This window comes from Peromyscus californicus, unplaced genomic scaffold (assembly GCF_007827085.1).
Source record: "Peromyscus californicus insignis strain IS unplaced genomic scaffold, ASM782708v3 Scaffold_10__1_contigs__length_136768540, whole genome shotgun sequence".
In the NCBI taxonomy this organism is placed as follows: Eukaryota; Metazoa; Chordata; class Mammalia; order Rodentia; family Cricetidae; genus Peromyscus; species Peromyscus californicus.
Genome location: NW_026294391.1, coordinates 102,066,153 through 102,085,983, shown reverse-complemented (window position 1 = coordinate 102,085,983; position 19,831 = coordinate 102,066,153). Strand labels below are relative to the sequence as shown.

At 42.9% G+C, this 19,831-nt stretch overlaps 1 protein-coding gene across 2 annotated transcripts in view; it reads left to right on the top strand.

Moving 5' to 3' along the window:
• Positions 1-6,330: 6,330 nt before the first annotated feature.
• Tmem255a (transmembrane protein 255A) overlaps positions 6,331-19,831 on the top strand; it is a 52,303-nt gene continuing 38,802 nt past the window's right edge. For both annotated transcript variants that reach the window (XM_052738251.1, XM_052738249.1), the window contains exons 1-2: positions 6,331-6,547; positions 13,396-13,538. In XM_052738251.1, the coding sequence (XP_052594211.1) occupies positions 6,490-6,547; positions 13,396-13,538 (201 nt within the window). In that variant the 5' untranslated portion in view covers positions 6,331-6,489. The remainder of the gene's footprint in view (positions 6,548-13,395; positions 13,539-19,831) is intronic.

The following is a 19,831-nucleotide window of genomic DNA, read 5'->3' as shown; positions in this document are numbered from 1 at the left end:
ACCCCACCAACTGCCACTGCCATCAGGTAAACCGGGGCATTGAAATGATGAGATACCCTTGACTGTTCCCCCAAAATAGTTCCTATGGGGTTAAAGCTGCCCCCTTCATCATCTTCCCCCTTTTCTTGATGAAAGAGTAATAAGCATGGGAAATTTTTCAGTATGGTTGTTTTTCTTTAATGAATATTTACTCTACAAAATACTTTAATTAAATTTACTCCTTGACTGACCTCCCTCTGATTTTGACATTATTGTTAGTATTAGAGTCTATTGCATTTATTCTAAAACTCAAGCCTTGTCTAGCTCTTTTAATATCACACCGTCTTCAGTGTACCCATTGTTTCAGGCCTCATTGTTCTCTGTTGCACTTTTGGGCCTTCCCATTAGGGAGACGTGAAATTCTGTGGGAAAACACATTCTTTGACCTTATAGAGCAACTATCTCCTTCCTGTAGTAGGAAACAGATTGCTCATTCTTCAGAACACTCCTACAAGAATTCAGTAGAAGCATGTATCCTTGTATCATTGTGATGTTCGCCTAATGTTGGCAAAAAGAGTCATTTGAAATAACAGTGATTTTGTTTTCTTAACTTTCATAGAACTCCCCTGATGCTCTTCACCACACATTAGTGATAAGAACGGAGATGGAATTTCCACTCCCTGCCTGTAACAAGTCAATATGTATCATAAAGTCGGAGGAGGTTTCGTTAGTTGAAGATGGACTTCCATGTGAAGCATTTGTGAACTGTTAAACATATCACAATGATTAATAAAAGATTTACTGTTTTGTTAGTTCAAAAGTAAAAATACTCACAGAAAAATTCTGGAAAAATGAAAACCAACCTGTAGACTCTGATTTTTATTGTAATCAGAACTGTGGGGAGCTGGGAATCTGCTGCTCTGTGTAACTAAGCAGGTAAGGAAAGTTTTACAATGTCTCCGTTTATTTTAATAAGCAGAAAAATCATAACTACAAAGTGTTATATTCAACAAGTATTTAAATGCCAGTTCCATAGCAGGTACAGCTGAGTAATTAGTGTAGAAAAACTGAAAGCTACATATAAAGACTAGGTATGTGCAAAGGAGAGCAACAGAGAATATAACAAGTAAAGTGGGGATTTAACAAGGCAACTCCACGTAGTTTATCTGGTAGTTAAAAGAGGTTTATTTCGGTGTAACTCACAACCAGTAAGAGGGTCGGTTATAGGATCCAGGAGAGGTGAGGTGCAGTCCAGTGTGGTTTTCTGGAGAACGCTGACTTGGTCTGTGATCCAGCATCCAGGAACATGAGGAGCCAAGAGGGCCAGCACATATGGATCCCAGGTCTTAAGGGCTCCTGTCTCAGCCATGCCCCAGGGGCATGTCATAGGCACGTGTGGCAGTTACTGACTGTGTAGGGGCAGTGCTTCAAGGTCAAAGCTGGAACAGCTACCCACTACAAACAAGAGGACCTGGGTTCAATTCCCAGCACCCACATGGTGGCTCCTAACTGTCTGTATCTCCAGTCCCAGGGAATCTGACATCCTTTTCTGGCTTCTTTGGGCACCAGGCACTCACAGACATACACTTGAGCAAAACACTCAAAACATTAAAAAAAAAAAAAAAAGAATACAATGATGGAAACATGTGAGTAGTTGGAGGATTCTAAGATATTTGTGGGCTGTATGCTGTCTGATTCCTGGGACAGACTTCAGCATCTGTATTCTTCATCTGTGGTGCCTACTGGGTGTGTTTTGCTCAGTGGAACCCCAATTTAGCTTCTTGACTGTATATTTATGACTCTATCTTGGTGGATTTTCAGCTAAGTATCTCCTTTCCTATGGCAAACCCAAATGGTATGGTGAACTCAGACACTTTCATATGCTTTGCTATCACTGTTTTGGAGGAAAATCTGACAATATGTACCTAAAGGTATTTGGGATTCAGGAGTCCTCAGTTCTACACAAAGAACTACAGGCAACTGAGGAAAGCTTGGAGCAGAAGAGGTGATCCTCCCCAGAGAAGAGCATACCAATTGGTTGTCTGGTGCTAAATGGTCAGCTTGGAAAACATACATACAAGTAACATATGGGATTGACAGGTTATATTTACGAATATATATGTATATACAAATACATACGTGCATGCAATAACAATTGATGGAAAGAGAAACCATGAATTTGAAGAAGAGATGGGGTGGGGTATACAAGAGGGATTAGAGGGAGGAAAGGGAAGGGAGAAATATTGTAATTAAACTACATTACAAAAATAAACAAAATAGTATTTGGGCTTGATGATAAATATTAGAGTACTGGTAACTTTTGGAGGATAACTGAGAAAGCGCATCCATGTTAGTGTGTATGTGTGTGTAACTGTATCAGCATGTGCACTTTATGTATGGGGGTATGCATTTTGGAACTTTTGATTTAATAACTCCACTGTAGTATTATAGCTTCTACTAAAAGGACAAAGCAAGATTTAGTTCATTATGCTACTTAGAAGTTTGAAAACTGGAAACCTCTAAAATGTCTGATAACAGTAGAGTGGTAAGTAAATGATGCCCATCCACTTAAATATCACATTATGATAAATTGCTTAATGCTGTTAGAAAACAGTGTTTGATAATCAAAGCTCATTATAAAATGGAAAGCAACAACAAAGAAGAGACAAAAACAGTACCCCTCTTGTCCCCTGGTGCTATAGTTGTTTTCCTGGTACCCAAAGAAAATGACCAGCTGACCATGAGAACCACTCAAGTTTCATGGTTGAAATGAAACCAACTATGGTTCTCTTGAATAAAGACTCATCTTGTGGTGTAGACACTGAGTACTAGTCATTGGCCTAAAGTAGTCTGGTAGATACAATGCCTAAACTCAATTAGGAATGTGTGGACTCTGAGGTGCTCCATTTCTCTGAAGCTCCTCTGTATCTTTGGTCAACAAAAGTCTGAAAGTTGAGAAGTAAGTGGTAATAACCAGTGTATAGAGATAATAGTTTAGATGCCCATACATATAGGCATGTGTGTATGTATGATTATGATATGAATATGTGTGTGACCATCCATTTTAAATATACATACATAATGTGTGTGTGTGTGTGTGTGTGTGTGTGTGTGTGTGTGTGTGTGTGTGTGTAGATATGATCCTTCTGGTCCACAGTCCCAAATTTGGAGTTTGGAACGTACTACATTAATTTAACTAAGTCAAATTGATCATCAAAATAAGGAGGTGATTGTTTTGAGTATTCCCAGGGTGAATGTGTTAGAGACAGAGCACCATCTGGCATTTTTCTAGTCTGAAGACTTCTGGGAAGAGTCTTCATTATTGGCTTCAAGAAGATAGAGAGAATTAGGCTGCAGCTTCATTGGCAAAGTTTCCTGATGCCGTAAAATAGTTTGCAACCTAGGGCAGCACTGTATGCTTGATTAAGCTTGCAATGAAAAGGATTTATTTTAAGCCACTATAATAATTTCTTTTTTTAATCAGAAACTAACCAAGCAGTTTTACAGTAGCCTCCATTTGCATGAAATACCTGTTCCTTCATCTGGATGGTTTGTCTATTGGTAAAATTTATGAGTCTATTTATACATAAAATCTGCACATGTTTTGAAAGGAAAAAAATTGGGATGAATTTCTTGAAAAATTGTCCTTTGCTTTTAATTGTCCAGCTCATTCTGAATTCAGATAAACTTTATTTTGATGAGAAAGAAATGTATATACCTGAAGTAAGGCCCCCACGGTGTCCCCCTACTCACTAGTTATCATTCTAGCCCCTCTCCTTTTCCCAGATCCAAACAAGTACATCATTTTTGGGGAGGAGACTGCTACTACTCCATGCCCTGTCACGGCCACTGCTGCGATCTCTGCTAGTGGTCTCGAAGTCATTTTTAACTTGACTGAGTGCTGTGTTCCATGTTCCATACCGCTCCCCTGCTACCAAGAGATAGTATGGAAGACATATACAGAACGCAAGCCCTTTAAACAGCTGGCTTCTCTAGTTCTTTTAGAAATTATGTTCAGTTTTCACACAAGACTCAGGAATACAGATACTGCAGAAGGCAAAGCTTTGCCCTCCCCTCATTAAGCGTTCCTTACTGATTTGTGGCTCTTTTTATAAAGGTCCAATACCATATGCTCTCTGTCTCACTTGATGGGTAGGTGCATTTCTTTCTTTTTTTTTGTTATTTTTTTTTATTAATTTATTTTGCAATACAATTCAGTTCTACATATCAGCCACGGATTCCCTTGTTCTCCCCCCCTCCCGTCCCCCTCACCTTCCCCCCAACCCCCCCCCCCCCCCATTCCCATCTCCTCCAGGGCAAAGCCTTCCCCACAGACTGAGGTCAACCTGGTAGACTCAGTCCAGGTAGGTCTAGTCCCCTCCTCCCAGGCCGAGCCAAACAGTCCTGCATAGGCCCCAGGTTTCAAACAGCCATACCAACCTGAACGCGCCCGATCTCGTCTGATCTCGGAAGCATTTCTTTCTAAAATGAAAAAAACTTTCTTGAGTCCACTTAAGGCAGCATGCTACAGTAACAAGCTTGTGTTTGGCATTTTTTCAGGCTCTCTGGCTGTATGGTTGCTATAGGGGAGCCACACATTGCTAAAGAAGGTGGCGGTGAATAGTCTTCTGGACTGTATAAAAATCTCTTTTCCTCAAGGCTACTTTCACCGAAGCAAAATAAGCTAATTATGAAGCACTCCTGAGAAACCAGTGCTGGTTGCAGGAGTTCTTCGCATTAAATATGAGATAGTCGGAGTGGTAGAAGGAAGAGCTAAGCAAATAGGGCTGAAAGGCAATCATTGCTACAGTATAAACACAAGTTTTCTTTCCGCCTTCATGGAGCGTTTGGAGAATGACCCACACGCCGAGCTTGATTAAGACACACATCTTTACAAGAGTGGCCATCTTGTCTCTATCTAGGACATATGCCACAGATCTTTAAACCATGTCTGTAGTGTAGGACTGCTAATAATACTTGACACAGCATTCAACCTGGCCCCTGGGGCGCCCAAGTTCTTTACAAAAGCCTTCCTTTTTAACCTTCAGGAAGAATCTTTTCTTCCTTTGGAAGGTGAGAAAGGGCAAGAACCTTTGGTTCCATTTCCTGGGTAAGGAAACAATGTTTGTCCAGAGTCTTCCTTAATCACTCTATGCATCATATGTTTTGAGACAGGATTTCTCACTGGACCTGGGACTAGTCAGCGACCCCTGGGCTTCTCCAGGCTCTGCCTCTCCAATGCTGGGTTTCCAAACAAGTGCTGCTGCACCTGACTTTTAACTTGGGTTCTGGGGCATGGGACTCAGTCTTCAGGCTTGCAGAGCAGACACTTTACACATTGACCCATCTCCCAGACTATCCGGAGAATTTTATACTTAACTTGGATTGAGTTGTGGGAGCAGGGATCTGGACACGCTTTCATAGCAAAAGCACTTGACTGGAGATCCAGGTGTGAATCACAACTCTGTTGCTTAGTAGTTGCAAAGTCACAGATTTTTCAACTTATATTCAGTTTCTTCATCTATAAAATGGGGTTACTAATAATTCCTCTTTCTCCCTTGCATGGCTACTATGGTCTAAAAAGCCTACCTGGATATAAAATTGTCTTGAACAAAAATGCAAACTTGAATACTGACATAGTGTCATGTTTTCTTTAGCAGAACCTCCTTCTAGCTCTTAGGGGGCTGTTGGTTCTAGAATTCTCAGTTGTGATGAATAAGGCTGTGTTCTCTGTCTCTAACTGCATAATTTTATACACTCTGGTCACATCCCTTCCCAGCCTTCATCATTCTAGACTAAAGAGTAGGAATTTGTTTAATCTATCTTCATAAGGCATTCTGCCCCCCCCAACCATCACCATCCTTTTGATTATAGAGTGGCCCTTCTTTGGATCATCTCCAGCTCCATTATGTCATTCTGGAAGCTGTAAGATCAGACCTGCATAAGTGTGTGTGTGTGTGTGTGTGTGTGTGTGTGTGTGTGTGTGTGTCTGTCTGTCTGTCTGTCTGTGTCCCTGTGAGTGTTTTCTAGCTCTGAACCTCTGACTCTGTCCCCCTCCCCAATTATAAATCTTGTAAAAGGTTTATTGCCCAAGACCCTCTCTTTAAACTACAGAGGCCAGTTGGCCCCAGGCTGAAGCCTTCTTTTTTCTCTGCGTAGCTTTGGCCCCAAGGGGCGAAACCGTCTCCCTGTCTGGCTTGGGAGGCGGGGAGGTGGATAACTAGGATGGGGAGGCCGAGGGGGGGGGGTCTTGCGCAAGCGCACGGTGCTACAAGGACGCCAATGCTGCTGCCTCCCGGAGCAGAGGGAGGCAGAAGAGGAGGGAGGGAGAGGAGGGGAAGGGAGGGGGAGGCAGCACTTGGGCTGCAGCTCTCAACCCGAGGCAGTCAGTCTCTCTCAGCGCTCAGAAAGACCGAGAGGCAGCGACGGAGTAGGATGCTCCGAGGGGCGCTCTGAGCCAGGGGCTCTTGAAGCAGATTCGGGGACCGGGGCAATTGGATAGCTTTCACCATGCATCAGTCCCTGACTCAGCAACGGTCCAGCGACATGTCCCTGCCCGATTCCATGGGTAAGTCTAGCCGCTAGTCCTGTCCTCCGGGCGGGCGGCGGCAGCAAGGGGTAAGTGCGTTGTCCTCCGGACAGCCAGCTCCTGGCTGCCACAGAACCAGAGAGAGGGCAACCGGGATGGGGGTCCACAAACTCGAGTGTCTGGGAGGCGGACCAGAGCCCCAAGGGAGCGGCCCAGCTGTGATAAGGGTGACGCGCGGAGACTGGAGCGCCAAGCTAGGGTCGGAGTAGCCCTACCTAGCCCGGAGTGTGAGTGTGTGCGTATATGTGTGCGTGTGTGTGTACAGACTTGCAGCCAGTGGTAAATCCCAGCTGTTTGGGCATCAAAACACTTCCTTCAACCTGCGACTTCGCTTTCAATTCAATTCTCCTTCTTTGCAAAGTCCTCATCACTTCTAAGATCACGACCAATGATAATTAGAAGAAGCAGGGTTTTCACCCCCCCTCTCAGCTCTCTAGGTGCTATCCTCAAATTCAGACCTGCAGTGGTGGGGGGGCTGATTTACACTTCGCAGACGGGGGTGGGGGTGCAACCCCAGGGAATGGGGGTGGGGGAAGAAAAAAGGGGATGCTGGCGGGATGGGAATTCCTGTAGAATCACTCAAGACAGCCCAGCCCTGACATACGCAGCAGAAAGATCAACAGTCCTTGAATTTGATTCTTCTTCTGCTCCAAATACACAGAATGTGTGCGAGTGTGTGTGTGTGTGTGGGGGGGGGGGGGTAAGAGCACAAGAAAAGAAGATCCAGCGCAAGCCCGCGCATCTTCTGAAGTCCCGCTTTTCCTCTTCAGCAGAATGAAGGGGGAGGGGCACCTTTCAACACCTTTCTAAAAACTAGGGGATTGCTACCGTCTTGCACCAACTTGGTGGCTCCTCGAGGGTGCTTTTCGGTTACTACAAACGAATTAAAAAAACAAAAACAGAAACAGTTTCCTTTAGCTGTTAGACACCTTCTTCCCAAGCCCTGTGATTTCGTTGAGAGAGATTAATTTGAAGCCTGGGAAAGCGGGAGGGTATTCCACCTAATCTTAAAATTTGCCTTGGATACAATTCAACAAAATTCAATTCACCTTTTCTATCACACTTCATATCCTGCAAAACTCCTCTGTCCCGAATTTCTGCCATTTAGTTCTTCTCAGATCTTCTCCGATGAATTTGCTGGAACATCCACAGGGGAGGGGCTGGGAGAAGATTGAGCCCAGTGTGAGCTCTCTGCTGCCTGCAAAAGACTCAGTCGCAACAAATTTCGTTCAAGGAATGGGCCCCTGAAAGTGTTATCACCTGGATGGTGGAAATATTCTCATTTCCAGTGTTTTGGCATACTTAGTATAAGCCCTGTGCTTTTCATTTTTAAGGTCGTAGTTATTTGGAACCGGGTACAAAATGAGGCCAAGGACTGGGGTCCAAATACAGAGCCTAGCGGTACCAGACTCTCCAGTACCCCCGCCTCCCATGCCACCCCACGCATACACAGGCACGGAACACTAAACGCACTCCTTGCTTTGGCCAGCTGTGGCGCTAACATAGCCCAGGCTCCCAGACATCAAGCTACAGCGCGAAAGAGAGCTGGACGCAAGAGGGCGAGGGTTCCGCAGAACCCATTCTAACTGCGTGCAACAACCACCTGCAAACCAATCCCCCCCCCGCCCTCCCCCCACACATAGTCGTGTGGCTGCAGGGACTGAGCAGACTGGAGGCCCAGGGCTCAAAGACTTGCTACTTGACACTGCTCTGGGGGGTTTCAGAACAAGATGAAGAGAATTCTCTTTTTTATTCTCGGGGCACCCAGCCTGTCTTGCATTTCTTTAAAGGTCTGCGCAACAAGAAGTGGGCTTGCCAAGCTCAGGTTCGCCACTGCAGGGAAGGGAATCATAGATCTCACATAGACAAGGAACCATCGTCATGAATGGCGTTTTGGTAAAAATCCACAGGCCGAAGTCACTAGAAAATTCTTGAGTAGAGTGATAACTCTAGGCTCCCACAGTTTGGACAGGGATTCTCCTCGGAGTTCCCTGGCATTGATCCCACAGCCCAGGCCTGAATCAGCATCTAGGGTACTCTCACTTAACTAAGCTCTGGCAAAGCCACCTTCTTGTGCCAACGGGAGGAGGAGAAGTGGTGGGTTTGTGTTTCTGCCTCAAAGGGCAGCATTTCTGAGGGGATTCCTTTTGCAGACACAGCTGCAGCCAATATATAAACAAACAAACAAATAAATAAAATATAACACGCACCCCACACTACACACACACACACACACACACACACACACACACACACACACACACACACACACACACCTCTGCACCAAGGTGCTTGCACTACTTTGCTGGTTGCTTTGGGATCAGCTGTTAGGCCAAGGCTCTAAAGGAAGCAGGCACTTGGGAATTATGAAGACAGTAATTTAACTGCTGCGCCTCTCCATCATCTCCCAGCAAACCCCTCCTCCACTTTGGCAACAGCGCCCTCAGGCGCTAGTGCACCTCTACTACATCAGGGCATTCTCTCCACCCTCAACAACACATTTGTAACTTGCGGAGCCATCTTTGATATCTCCATGTCTTGAATAATTTACTAAAGAGGTGAAGGTAGTAGATTTCAGCGCCTTTAGGTAAGTGTTTGGGAGACTGGCAGAGCATTAAGGCTCTTGTGTGGGCAGCCACCTGTTTCCAGGGATGCTCAAGTCTGGGACTTCTGAGACCCACTCTGCGGCAAAGCTGACTCAGGTAAGCAAATCCTAATCCACTCAAACATTCAAGCCCAAGAATTACCCTGTCACCAACATGGCAGCATACAGAGCAGGATACGGAGCATCTTTGCTACATCCCAATAAAGATTACATGGCCTCTTTTCGGAGGGGGCTATCAAGAAATATACACAAGGTCAAGCACAAGTGTGCAGAGGCAGCATCCTATCTTATAGTAGCTCACTGCTCGGCTCCTGTCAGAGACACAGCCCTGGAACTGGTGGACATCATATGAGTTGTAGAAGAAACCTGCTGTCACAATTCATATACTTACTGAGTAAACCCTCTAGGACATTAGAAACTGAGCTAATGGGTGATTGGAGTAGGGGGAGCTTGATTAAGATAAATTTCATGGTGGAGGAAGTTTTGAGCTTGCTTCAAATGAAGAGAGGGATTCAGATGCAAATACAGATGGGGGGGGGGGGCTTTGATTAGAGGGACCAGAGGAAGGAGAAGCTGATCCTATCTGGAAGGATGAAGCCAGCAAATAATTGGATGCCTCTCGAGCTATATCCTGGTCCTCCGGTATCCGGGCTGGAGGTGGGGCACCGCAGAGAGGGAGGGAGGGCTGCAGCAGCTCTGCAGGGAGACTGCTGGGGGAGTAGGAAATGCCAATAAGGAGGTTTGGGACTCTCACGGCTATTGGTTGCAATAGTTGTTTAAATAGGAATATACTAGGTACCAAGTAGTTATGGTGGTGAGGATCTTAGGATTTTGACACTAGTTAGCCATAAAGCTTTCAATTCTGGGGAGCCAAAAAGTGTACCCAATTTCAAAAAGTTAATTCTATGAACACGACCAAATTTCTTTGCACAACTCCCCCCACAGATGTTTTCGCTAGAAGGGAAACAATTCTGAGATGTCATCACTTGTTTATTCAGTAACTATTAGCTACTTATTTACTGTGTATCTGACACTCAGCAAAAGGCTCTGTTCTCTAGCCCTTGAGGCTATTTTAAAGTAGCTCATGGTGTCTGAGTTTTTTTGTATGTTGATTTTTGCTTTGTTTTGTTTTTTGTTTTTCAAGACAGGGTTTCTCTGTGTATCCCTGGCTGTCGTGGAACCCACTTTGTAAATCAGGCTGGCCTTGAACTCACAGAGATCCACCCGCCTCTGCCGTTTGAGTGCTGGAATTAAAGGCCTGCATCACCACTGCCTGGCTTTATATGTTAATTTGTTAAACAAAACCTGAATAAGGTGGTCCTGTATTCACAGAATTATCTAAGGCCAGCCTCAAATTGTACCCTAGTAAGAACGGGGTTCTCTTGCCTTCTAAAATGAACAAGCAGGCAAATGACATATGTACATACAATTATCTGCCTTTTAGGATCCCTGGCCACAACTTCTGAGTACCTTAAGGTATGTCTTGCTCCAAGTAGAAATGGACTTTATTAAGTCAAATTGAAACCACAGGTAAATTGGGGGGAGGGTCTCTTCACTTAAGAAAAATTTACCCAGAAGTTCTTTAAAGTAGTCACTTCTCAGCCAGGCGGTGGTGGCGCATGCCTTTAATCTCAGCACTTGGGAGGCAGAGGCAGGCGGATCTCTGTGAGTTCAAGGCCAGCTTGGTCGGCAGAGCGAGTTGCAGGACAGCCAGGACAGTTTCACAGAGAAACCATGCCTTGAAAAAGCAAAAAGCAAAACCAAACAACCCCCCCAAAACAAACAAACAAAAACCTCCAAAATAGTCACTTCTCCAAGTGCAATTAAAATGATTTGATTTTATGTAGTTAAGGTCTTTATAATATAAATAAAAAGTGACTGGCAGAGCAGAGAATAGCTAGTCAATCTAGTGCCCAAAACCAATCTTATCCGGAGACAAGCCCCAGGTAGGGTGGTAGGATGTTTGGGTTTTTCAACAGACGGAATTTCATTTCAGATTCTAAAGCAAAGGGAAAAAAGGATTTTCAAATGACACCATGTGGCTTGCTGAGTCACTTTTCTGACCTGGCTCCTGTGCTTTTAAGAGTTAGAGTGAATTGCGAAGGAGACTCCAGGGCTGTGGATAAGATTAAAGGTCACTTGGTAAGAATGAGCAGGTCAGCGAGACAACAAATTAGTAAGATCACGCAGCCATACATACTCCTCCAATTTAGTCTCTAAGGTTACACAGTCTCTGTGTAAGATGCTCTTGCTTTATTCTAGGGCAGAGAAAGGCTAGAGTTCCCAGGTGCATGACAAACAGGAGAGCAAGATAAGAATGGGAGGCTGTACTGGTAAATTTATGTTAGAGCCCCAAACTGGAACCCTGAGAGACTCACCAAGTATGTATCATGAAATAAAATTAGGAACCCTGGTTTACAGGCTCCTTTGGGTGCTCTGAAGTCAACAAGAAGGATAAGGAACCTGCAGATAGATGAAAGAAATAAATCCTGTCCATTCCAACCCTACCCCTCTACTAGTCTCTTCCCAGACCTTGGCAGTCCAAATTGCCAGCCTCTGTTCATTAGTTTAGCCACAATCAGGTTGTCCTTTGCATCCCTGATAGCTACCGCAAAGGACCCTGATGTCACAAGTGTCTAGGGACCTTTCTGTTTTCCTGCATGGGGGCTGGCTTCTTATTTCCCTGCAGAGCACACTTCTTTACAACTCCCCTTGCCTCTGAGACCGGAGCTTTAGTGGATGACAGGGCCTGGCCAGCTCGAACCGCCTTTACATTTTGATGTAAAACAGTCTTAGAATAGTATTGTATTAGACTTGTACCTGATGAGTCACATCCCTTAGTTTCAAGGATGACGTCAGGGGAGACCGCCAGCCTCTCCTGTCTCCCTCAGAGCCTTCAGCAGAGATAACGCTGGGAAACCCAGGGTGGCATTTTTGACAGTGTTCTTCTATATGGAAAGATAGCTTCAGGAGGCTGTGAGAACAGCCCTAACCCCTGCTCCGCATGAGCTCTCAATATCAAGTCTCCGGGGGCTCTCTGGACTGGTTTTCACCCCTCCTTCTACCCTCCCTCCTTCCCTCGACTCCCAGTAGTGCAGTCTGGGCAGCTTCTCTGCTCTATAACTTGCAGAGAGTGCAGTGAGGCTTCTCAGAATGCTCAGTCTTATGAACAAGCAGAACCAAAGGTTCTCTTTAGGGGCCATTCATGATATTTAAAGCATGGGTCATACAGCTATCTGCTGCTTCTTGTATCCCTATCTTCCTTATGGCTTCAAGAGAACTGGATCCTAATAGTGTTGAGCATTTGGTTATTTTTTTTTCTGAGAACTCCTAGGTGGTTAGTTCTCCCATGGTATTTCCTGTTGAGGACCCCTTCCTTGTGCCAGAGAAATGCCTGCATAGTATAAGGCAGTGCTTGGTTCCTTAAAACATTTAAAATTGAAAAGTGGGGCCTAGATACCATTTTTCTAGCTGACTTAATAAGCTTGGTTTGGAAAAAAATAATGGTTGGTGCTATCATGTCTGATAAGCCCTGAGTAGGAAGGAGCATTTATATTTTTGCCATCCTCACATAAGCATAAATGTGTGTAAGTTATAATCCTTCTGATCTGCCTCCCTGATACAAATCTTTGTGGACTAATAGCCTTCAAACATTTACTTTATTAAGCACATTTGTTATGTGGCAAATCTGGCCAACACACCATTTTTAAGTTTATGCATGAGGCAGCAAATGTCAGAAATAAATGAAAAATAAAATGCCAGTACCTGGCTCAGTTCTGATATTTACACTAAAAATTAAATTTCATATCTCTAGCTTCTAAGAAAAAACATTCTTGGTTACCTACCGGCTTTTAAAATATTTTCATTTAATACCCTCATAAAACACTTCTCATTCATCATATGCTTTTATAATCTGCCCTAAAAAACCCTCCACTAAGTGGATATGACACATCTTTTATAGAATGTCAAAAACACAAAATTGTTTTGCTGTTATGTAACTGGTAAGTTTTCTCCTGTTGTTTATTTTCAAGGAAGCAACATATTTTTATTAGGAAAGTGGCACCTGCGGACTGCAAAACAGAAAGCTCCATTCTTTCCCTGTAATTCCACTCCCTAGAGATATCCCCAGTTACCAATAGGGAGAGGAAAGAAAAAGCTTATAGTAAATTTTCTCTTCTTTTCCCAGATGAAATGAGCAGTTTCAATGTCTCTGTTCTTACAGGAGCCTTCAATAGGAGGAAGCGGAACTCCATCTATGTCACTGTGACTTTGCTTATTGTGTCCGTGTTGATTCTCACGGTGGGCCTCGCTGCAACTACCAGGACCCAGAACGTGACTGTGGGAGGTTACTACCCCGGAGTTATTGTAAGTACAGAGAGCATAGGTCAGTCTCTGGAGCTTGCTGGCTACAGAGTTCAGGACTCTATTGTAATGGTTTTCAGTTCTGGTTGAGTTTCTAGTGTTTGCTGAGATTCCCCCTCTTTCTTTGTAACTGCATGGAGAGGTAAGTCTCCTTAGAAAAAACAGGACTGACTGAGAAGAGTCCCAGTGTCTCCCCTAACCGGGACTGAGATCCTAATCATGTCATTTTATTGTCTAGGGCTTTGGTTTTCTGGTTTATGAGATGGTCCTTTCTAGCAGCATCAATTTTAGCTAAGTGCCTGTTTTCAGTGTCTGTTTTCCTATATGTGATAGAGGCCACCTGATCTTGCCTGGAGTCTGAGGATACTGCCACCTCCACTTTTTATGGCCAATAGCACTCATTCACTTGCAAAGTGGTCCTCCTAGGAAAACGTATGGGAGACATAGTCTTAATATGCGTATTTCTTCATTTGTAAATAACATACACACTCACAAAATGTATGTAAAATGGAAATTCAAACCTTAGATGAAAATGAAATTCCAATTTTAGTATCTTTTTATACAAACACTAAAATGTTACAGGATGTTATGCACTTAGTGTGAAGTTTATCATTAAAGACAAGGCCTGTAAGCCCTTATTTCAAATGGCCCATGAGCTATTTGTGAATATTTTGGCTGGATTCTTATCAGACATGTTTAAGTTGTCATCTTTACAATATGGCTCTTACAATGTGTATGACTAAAAGCTTGTACAGGAGGTAGAAGTAGCAAAGCTGCCTTTTTTCATTGGTCATTTGTTATCAGGATCACCTTCAATTTGTAATTCCCCAATAGGATTTCCAAATCTCACATGCATTTTGTTAGTACTAACTTGGTTAAAACTTCATAATATTATCTGCTCATACATAATGCCCTACCATTAATAATTCACTGCTCAGAGCTTGCCCTCTTCGAAAAGGATAGCAGCTATGATCTAGCCTTTCTAGTGACAGAGAGATGCTAGTGACAGTCCATTTGTGGAACATTAGTAATAACTTCTCTTTTTTATTTCAGATAAACAATAAATAAGAATCAGAGTTCTAAAGGTTTCTTTTCTTAGTCCAGTGGATTGTTTACCCTCCCCTGCAACGCAATCCATTTTTTCAACAGTGGAATTTGCTACATCAAAATAATCTCATTTGCTAGTTTGGTAACATAGTGAGACTCTGTCAAAACAAACAAAAGCCCCTCTATGAATAATGCCGTTGAACCCCTAAATCTTCAGTCTAGAGACTGAATCTTAATTTAATACCAATTAAGTGATTCCTGAATTGTAATTGCTAGAGAGTAGAAAGACATTAAAAATGGTATATATTTTTAAAATAAATTTTTTAACTGAGCAAAGAGATCAGACATGGTTTTAGGTCTCTGTCTGTCTTTCTCACTCTCTCACTCAGAAGAGAAGGGGTTAAAGATGATGCCTTTAACAAGCCTTCACTGTGAGTGACCAGCTTGGAGCCTGTTGCCTAGGTCACCAATTCTATTCCACAGTCTCCTCAAGAGCCCTTTCAAAGACTGGGCTTGATGTTGGGGCTGACATAAGCTGAACCTCCTTCAAGCCCAAGGCTGCTGACGAAAGTTCTGCAGTTTGGGGGGAAGGTACGGCTCCCCCCAACTTAGGGCAGGTGTCTCACAGACACTAGTTGGTACCCAGTGCCCTTTGTTAAACATGTGATGTGAGAACTCACCCTGTCCACTTCCTGTGGTGAGGCAAGAAAATCAACTGTCAGCAGAATTGGGTTTTATTTTTAAAAGCAAGCAAAGGGGAGGGGAAGAAAGGAGAGGGGGGAGAGCATTTTGGTGGCTTGGAAAGGAATTGACAGGCTCTGTGTGACTTTGTGTGCTTCAGGTAAGCTGCATTAGTGAAATATCTCCAACTGAAGAGCAAATGCTCAAGCAGAGATCCAGAGTAGCTGCGGGCGAAGGGAGGGTATTTTTCATGTTAGTACAAACCTTTTCCATAGAATATCTGGCTGTGGGAGGCTAGGTTGGAATATATTAACAAAGGAATAAGGACTCATGATTGCTGTTATTCAAGTACTTGATGTTCAGCTAGCACTAGAAATTGAAGCAGTAGGGGCATTTCTCTCTCTCTCTCTCTCTCTCTCTCTCTCTCTCTCTCTCTCTCTCTCTCTCTCTCTCTCTCTCTCTCTCTGTTTCACTAAAAGCAAACTTAATAAGAGAGCCACCCTGAGAGGATTGTGTATCCCCCCTCCACACTCATTGGTTTAACTTTTACAAATTCGCTCTCTGAATGTCTGCGGATCATTTCTTTAAAATGGGTTTTAATTATACAGAGTGAAGCAGAGAAGATAGCAGTTTGAACAGTCAAAAAATCCATTTACGTTTATAGGTCAGGTAGTGTTATAGCAAATACAATTAGGACTCCTACCTCTGCAGCAGTAAATGCCTGAGAACCCAGATTTGCCTGGGAATGGAGTGCTTCGCTAATTGAATAGTTTTGGTTATTAGGAAATAACTATATAAACTCTTAAACCGGTGATTTCCCCCCCCTCCAGGTATGGGCAAGAATGATGTGGTGAGCCTGTGAAAACTCCAGATCTCCCCTCCATATCCCCAGAGCTGCTGATTCTGGTGGACTCTATGAATGTGATTTCTTTTCATAAGCTAATCTTTGACCAAAAAAGTAACACAAGCTAAATATACATTTTACTAGTCACCCCAGGGAAATCTAATTTAGGTGGACCAGCAGCAAGATGGAGAACTAAAACACGCTAAAACACACTTAGCAGTAAAACCAGGTAGAGCACAGACCGGAAAGAGGATTCTGCACTGACAAATTGGTCATTTTGAATATACATTATAATTGTATGGATCTGTGAAAACATTTCAAGTTATCCCGAACTCAGCCATTTTATTCTCCACTCCAACTAAATGTATTAACAGTACATGCAAACTTGAATAGTCAAAACAGATAAATTATGGAGAAAATATTCGATTAAAAGAAAACTTGACACACATTTCATTTAAATACTAAGACCTTTGGCATTTCAAATACAGCAAGGTGTTTAATATGCAGCAAGGTACATTACAATAGCATGTTAGCTAGTCTACCTGAGCTATAATGTAGTATTGTCATTCTAAGGTGAGTATATACACATGCCTCTTTAAGGATGAGCTAACCTGTACAGGCTGAAATGTAAGGTTTTTAAATATAAAAACTGATAAAGATGAACTGACTTGTGATTTTTTTTTTACTGTTCTCCAATGTTTGAGGCATCTTCCATTTCAGAAGAGTTCTGAGGGGCTTTCTACTTTGAAGCCTAAAAAAAAATTCCATGATCCTTGGTTATTGAATCAAGCTGAAAGAGGCCAGGGGAGAGGTTGCTGCATTCTTCTAAATCTTTTTGTACCAGGAGAAGGACGCCTCTAAATGTGTTTCCCAAGCAACCCACAAGATGGAGTTGGCCCCTTGATCAGTGAGGAAAACCTTTCTGGCACTCTGGTCTCAGGGTTATTGTCCTGTGAAGCCCTGTGTTTTCTTTCAGCATAGAAACCGGGAAGTTCAGATCCATTTCCTGGAGAGTGTTAGTTGATTGAAAAATCATCTAGAGTCACAATGGGATATTAGCAGACAGGGACAATGGGAACAGTCAGTAGTGTAGAAGCCTTCTCCAGGCCCACATGGCTTTCTTTACCTACACACGTAAAGACTATATAAAGAAATGTAAGGACATTGAACACAGGAGCCCTGGAGAGTTGGGTTTTGTGATTGTTGTAAATGAAACAGCCATTCAGAAAGTTCAAGTTTGTTCTATTGAGTACATTTGAAGGATGAAATTTGAATCCTGATGTGCTGAACAAAACTTGTGTAATGCCACAAGTATCTAACCTCCATTGTCTCCTTGTCGGCCCTGTAGCATACCACTGAGCTCTCTGAAGAAGCCCTCAGCCTGCCCTCCCGTTACTTCTGTTTTCCCAGGATCACCTGTTTATAATTTGGGCTTTTCTGCCTTGATTCTACCACTTACACAGTTTTCCAAATGTTCTCTCTATTGTCTCCACTAAATCCTGTCTATCCTACTTAATGAGAACATTTCTAAGCTGCTGGGGTCTACAGTGTTGTCTACCATCTTCAAACTCTCTATTATTGAAGCCTCTTACTGCTGGTTCCTGGAAGACTCATCTTGTTTTGTGTTCTCTGTTGGACTACATTCCCATTTACCTTTGTTTGTGCAGGTCCACAGTTCCTTAGGCAAGATACACTTCCTGATTTAGACTTTAATTTTGGAGAAAATTATAGTGATATACCTTCTAACATTCCAGTAGGGACCAGGCTTTGAACTCATGCTTCTCAATTCTGTCAAATTGACAAGCATTATTAACCATCATACTGTCTTAGGGAAAATATTGTTGTTTGGGTTCAAAGATAGTCTATGAACATCTGTGGAAACAGAGAAGGTTTTTGATTAAAGGATGTGTTTTCCCTTTAAGAAGTTACATTCTGAATTTCTATAGTCTCCACAAGTGGCTCAGAATGCCATAACATAGAATTCCTCTGTAGAAACAAAGTTATGGAACATATTGGAGAAAGAATGAGACAAAAACATGGAAATGCTTATGAAATAAAAAAAACAGTGACAGAATTTCCCAGCTCAGATCACATTAGGGTGGTTCAAAAGTTAAATGTCTTTTGGGTCAGTGAGCTGCCTCAGCAGGTGAAGGCACCTGCCACCAAGTCTAACAAGCCGAGTTCAATCCCTAGGACCCAGGTGGTAGAAGGAAAGAACTGACTCTGTGAAGTTTTCCTCTGACCTCCACTCACACACCATGGCACTCGTGTGTGTGTGTGTGTGTGTGTGTGTGTGTGTGTGTGTGTGTGTGTGTGTGTATGCACATAAATGAATGTAATAATAAGTCTTAAAACCTTAAATATCTTTAAAAATGTAATACTGAGGGCAGAATGGCTCAGTGGTTAAGAGCACTGGCTGCTCTTCCGGAAGATCAGCGTTCAATTATTCCCAGTACCCACTTGCTCACAACCATCTGTAACACCAGTTTCAGAGAATATTGCACCCTCTTCCAGCCTCAAGGGCACTGCACACACATGTATGGTGCATAGACACATACATGCAGGAAAAATAGCCATACACATAAAATTACATATTTTTAATTTAAAAATCATGCTTCTAATCACTAGAACAAAACAATGTTTTCTCAGTACTTACTGTATAGCAGGTGCTATTCAGTTATTTGAATGTACTGTTTGCATTAATCCTTACAAAGCTCTATAAGATAACATTACTGCGGTCCCTTCTGTTTTACAGACAAGGAAAGAGGCTGAGTGGTTAGTCAGTTCTAGATTGCACAGACAGTAGTAGAAAATCTGGGTTTGCAAGCCAGGCTAGCATGATGAACATGCTTACACTCATATACTCTGAGGCAACACATTTTAGTTATACTTGAAAGAAGATTGCTAAGAAGAAAAGTATATGTCAGTTGTGGCATGAGGCTAATTTCAGTAGCCTGGGATGGGGTGGGCTATCATTCATACACATCAGCTTTGGTTTTCCAAGAATGATTGCTGGTCCTGCAGAAGGAATCATTGCTTCCTTTCAGTCTCTTCCATTTTGGGGATCCTGAGGCAAACAATTCCCCAACATGGTCCCATCAGACCTAATCCTTGGGTTCATTAGATTTCGCAGCCTAGGTGGAAAGCTTGGGAGTCAGGTTGAAACAGATGGCCCTGTGAGCCAAGGTAAAGCTGTAGGTATAAACTGAGGCTGTTAGTGAGGCTAAAGAGAAATGTAACTACATCACTGGACTTGTGTTAAGATTTATTGGTCCATTCTCACCACTTTTTACTTCTTCCATTTCCATATCCATCAATAGCTATTGGTTAGCGATCATTTTCAGCTGAGACCGGCAGGCTCAATCCACTAATGGCAGAGCTGAGAGGGCAGTGGGATCTTCTACACTGAGCCATAATCCCAGCCACTTAGACAGGGAAATTGTTTTTCAGGGTTTTACACTGCCATTTCTGTTCACCCTTTAATGAATGCTTTCTGTCCATAAATGAAGCAGAGATGGAAAAAGAGGTGAATAAGTGCTAACATAAATTGCAGTAGGTCAACCACAAATATAGGCTTTCAAAAAAAAAGTTCTTTTACATTTCTATTTTTTTTTAGTGTGGGTTAAGGTGCTTGCTGATTCCTAAAGTACTTCCTGAGTTTGATTAGTATGCCCGATGCATCAAAAATTGCCTTTGCAAACCTTTATTCTGTAATCCATGCTTC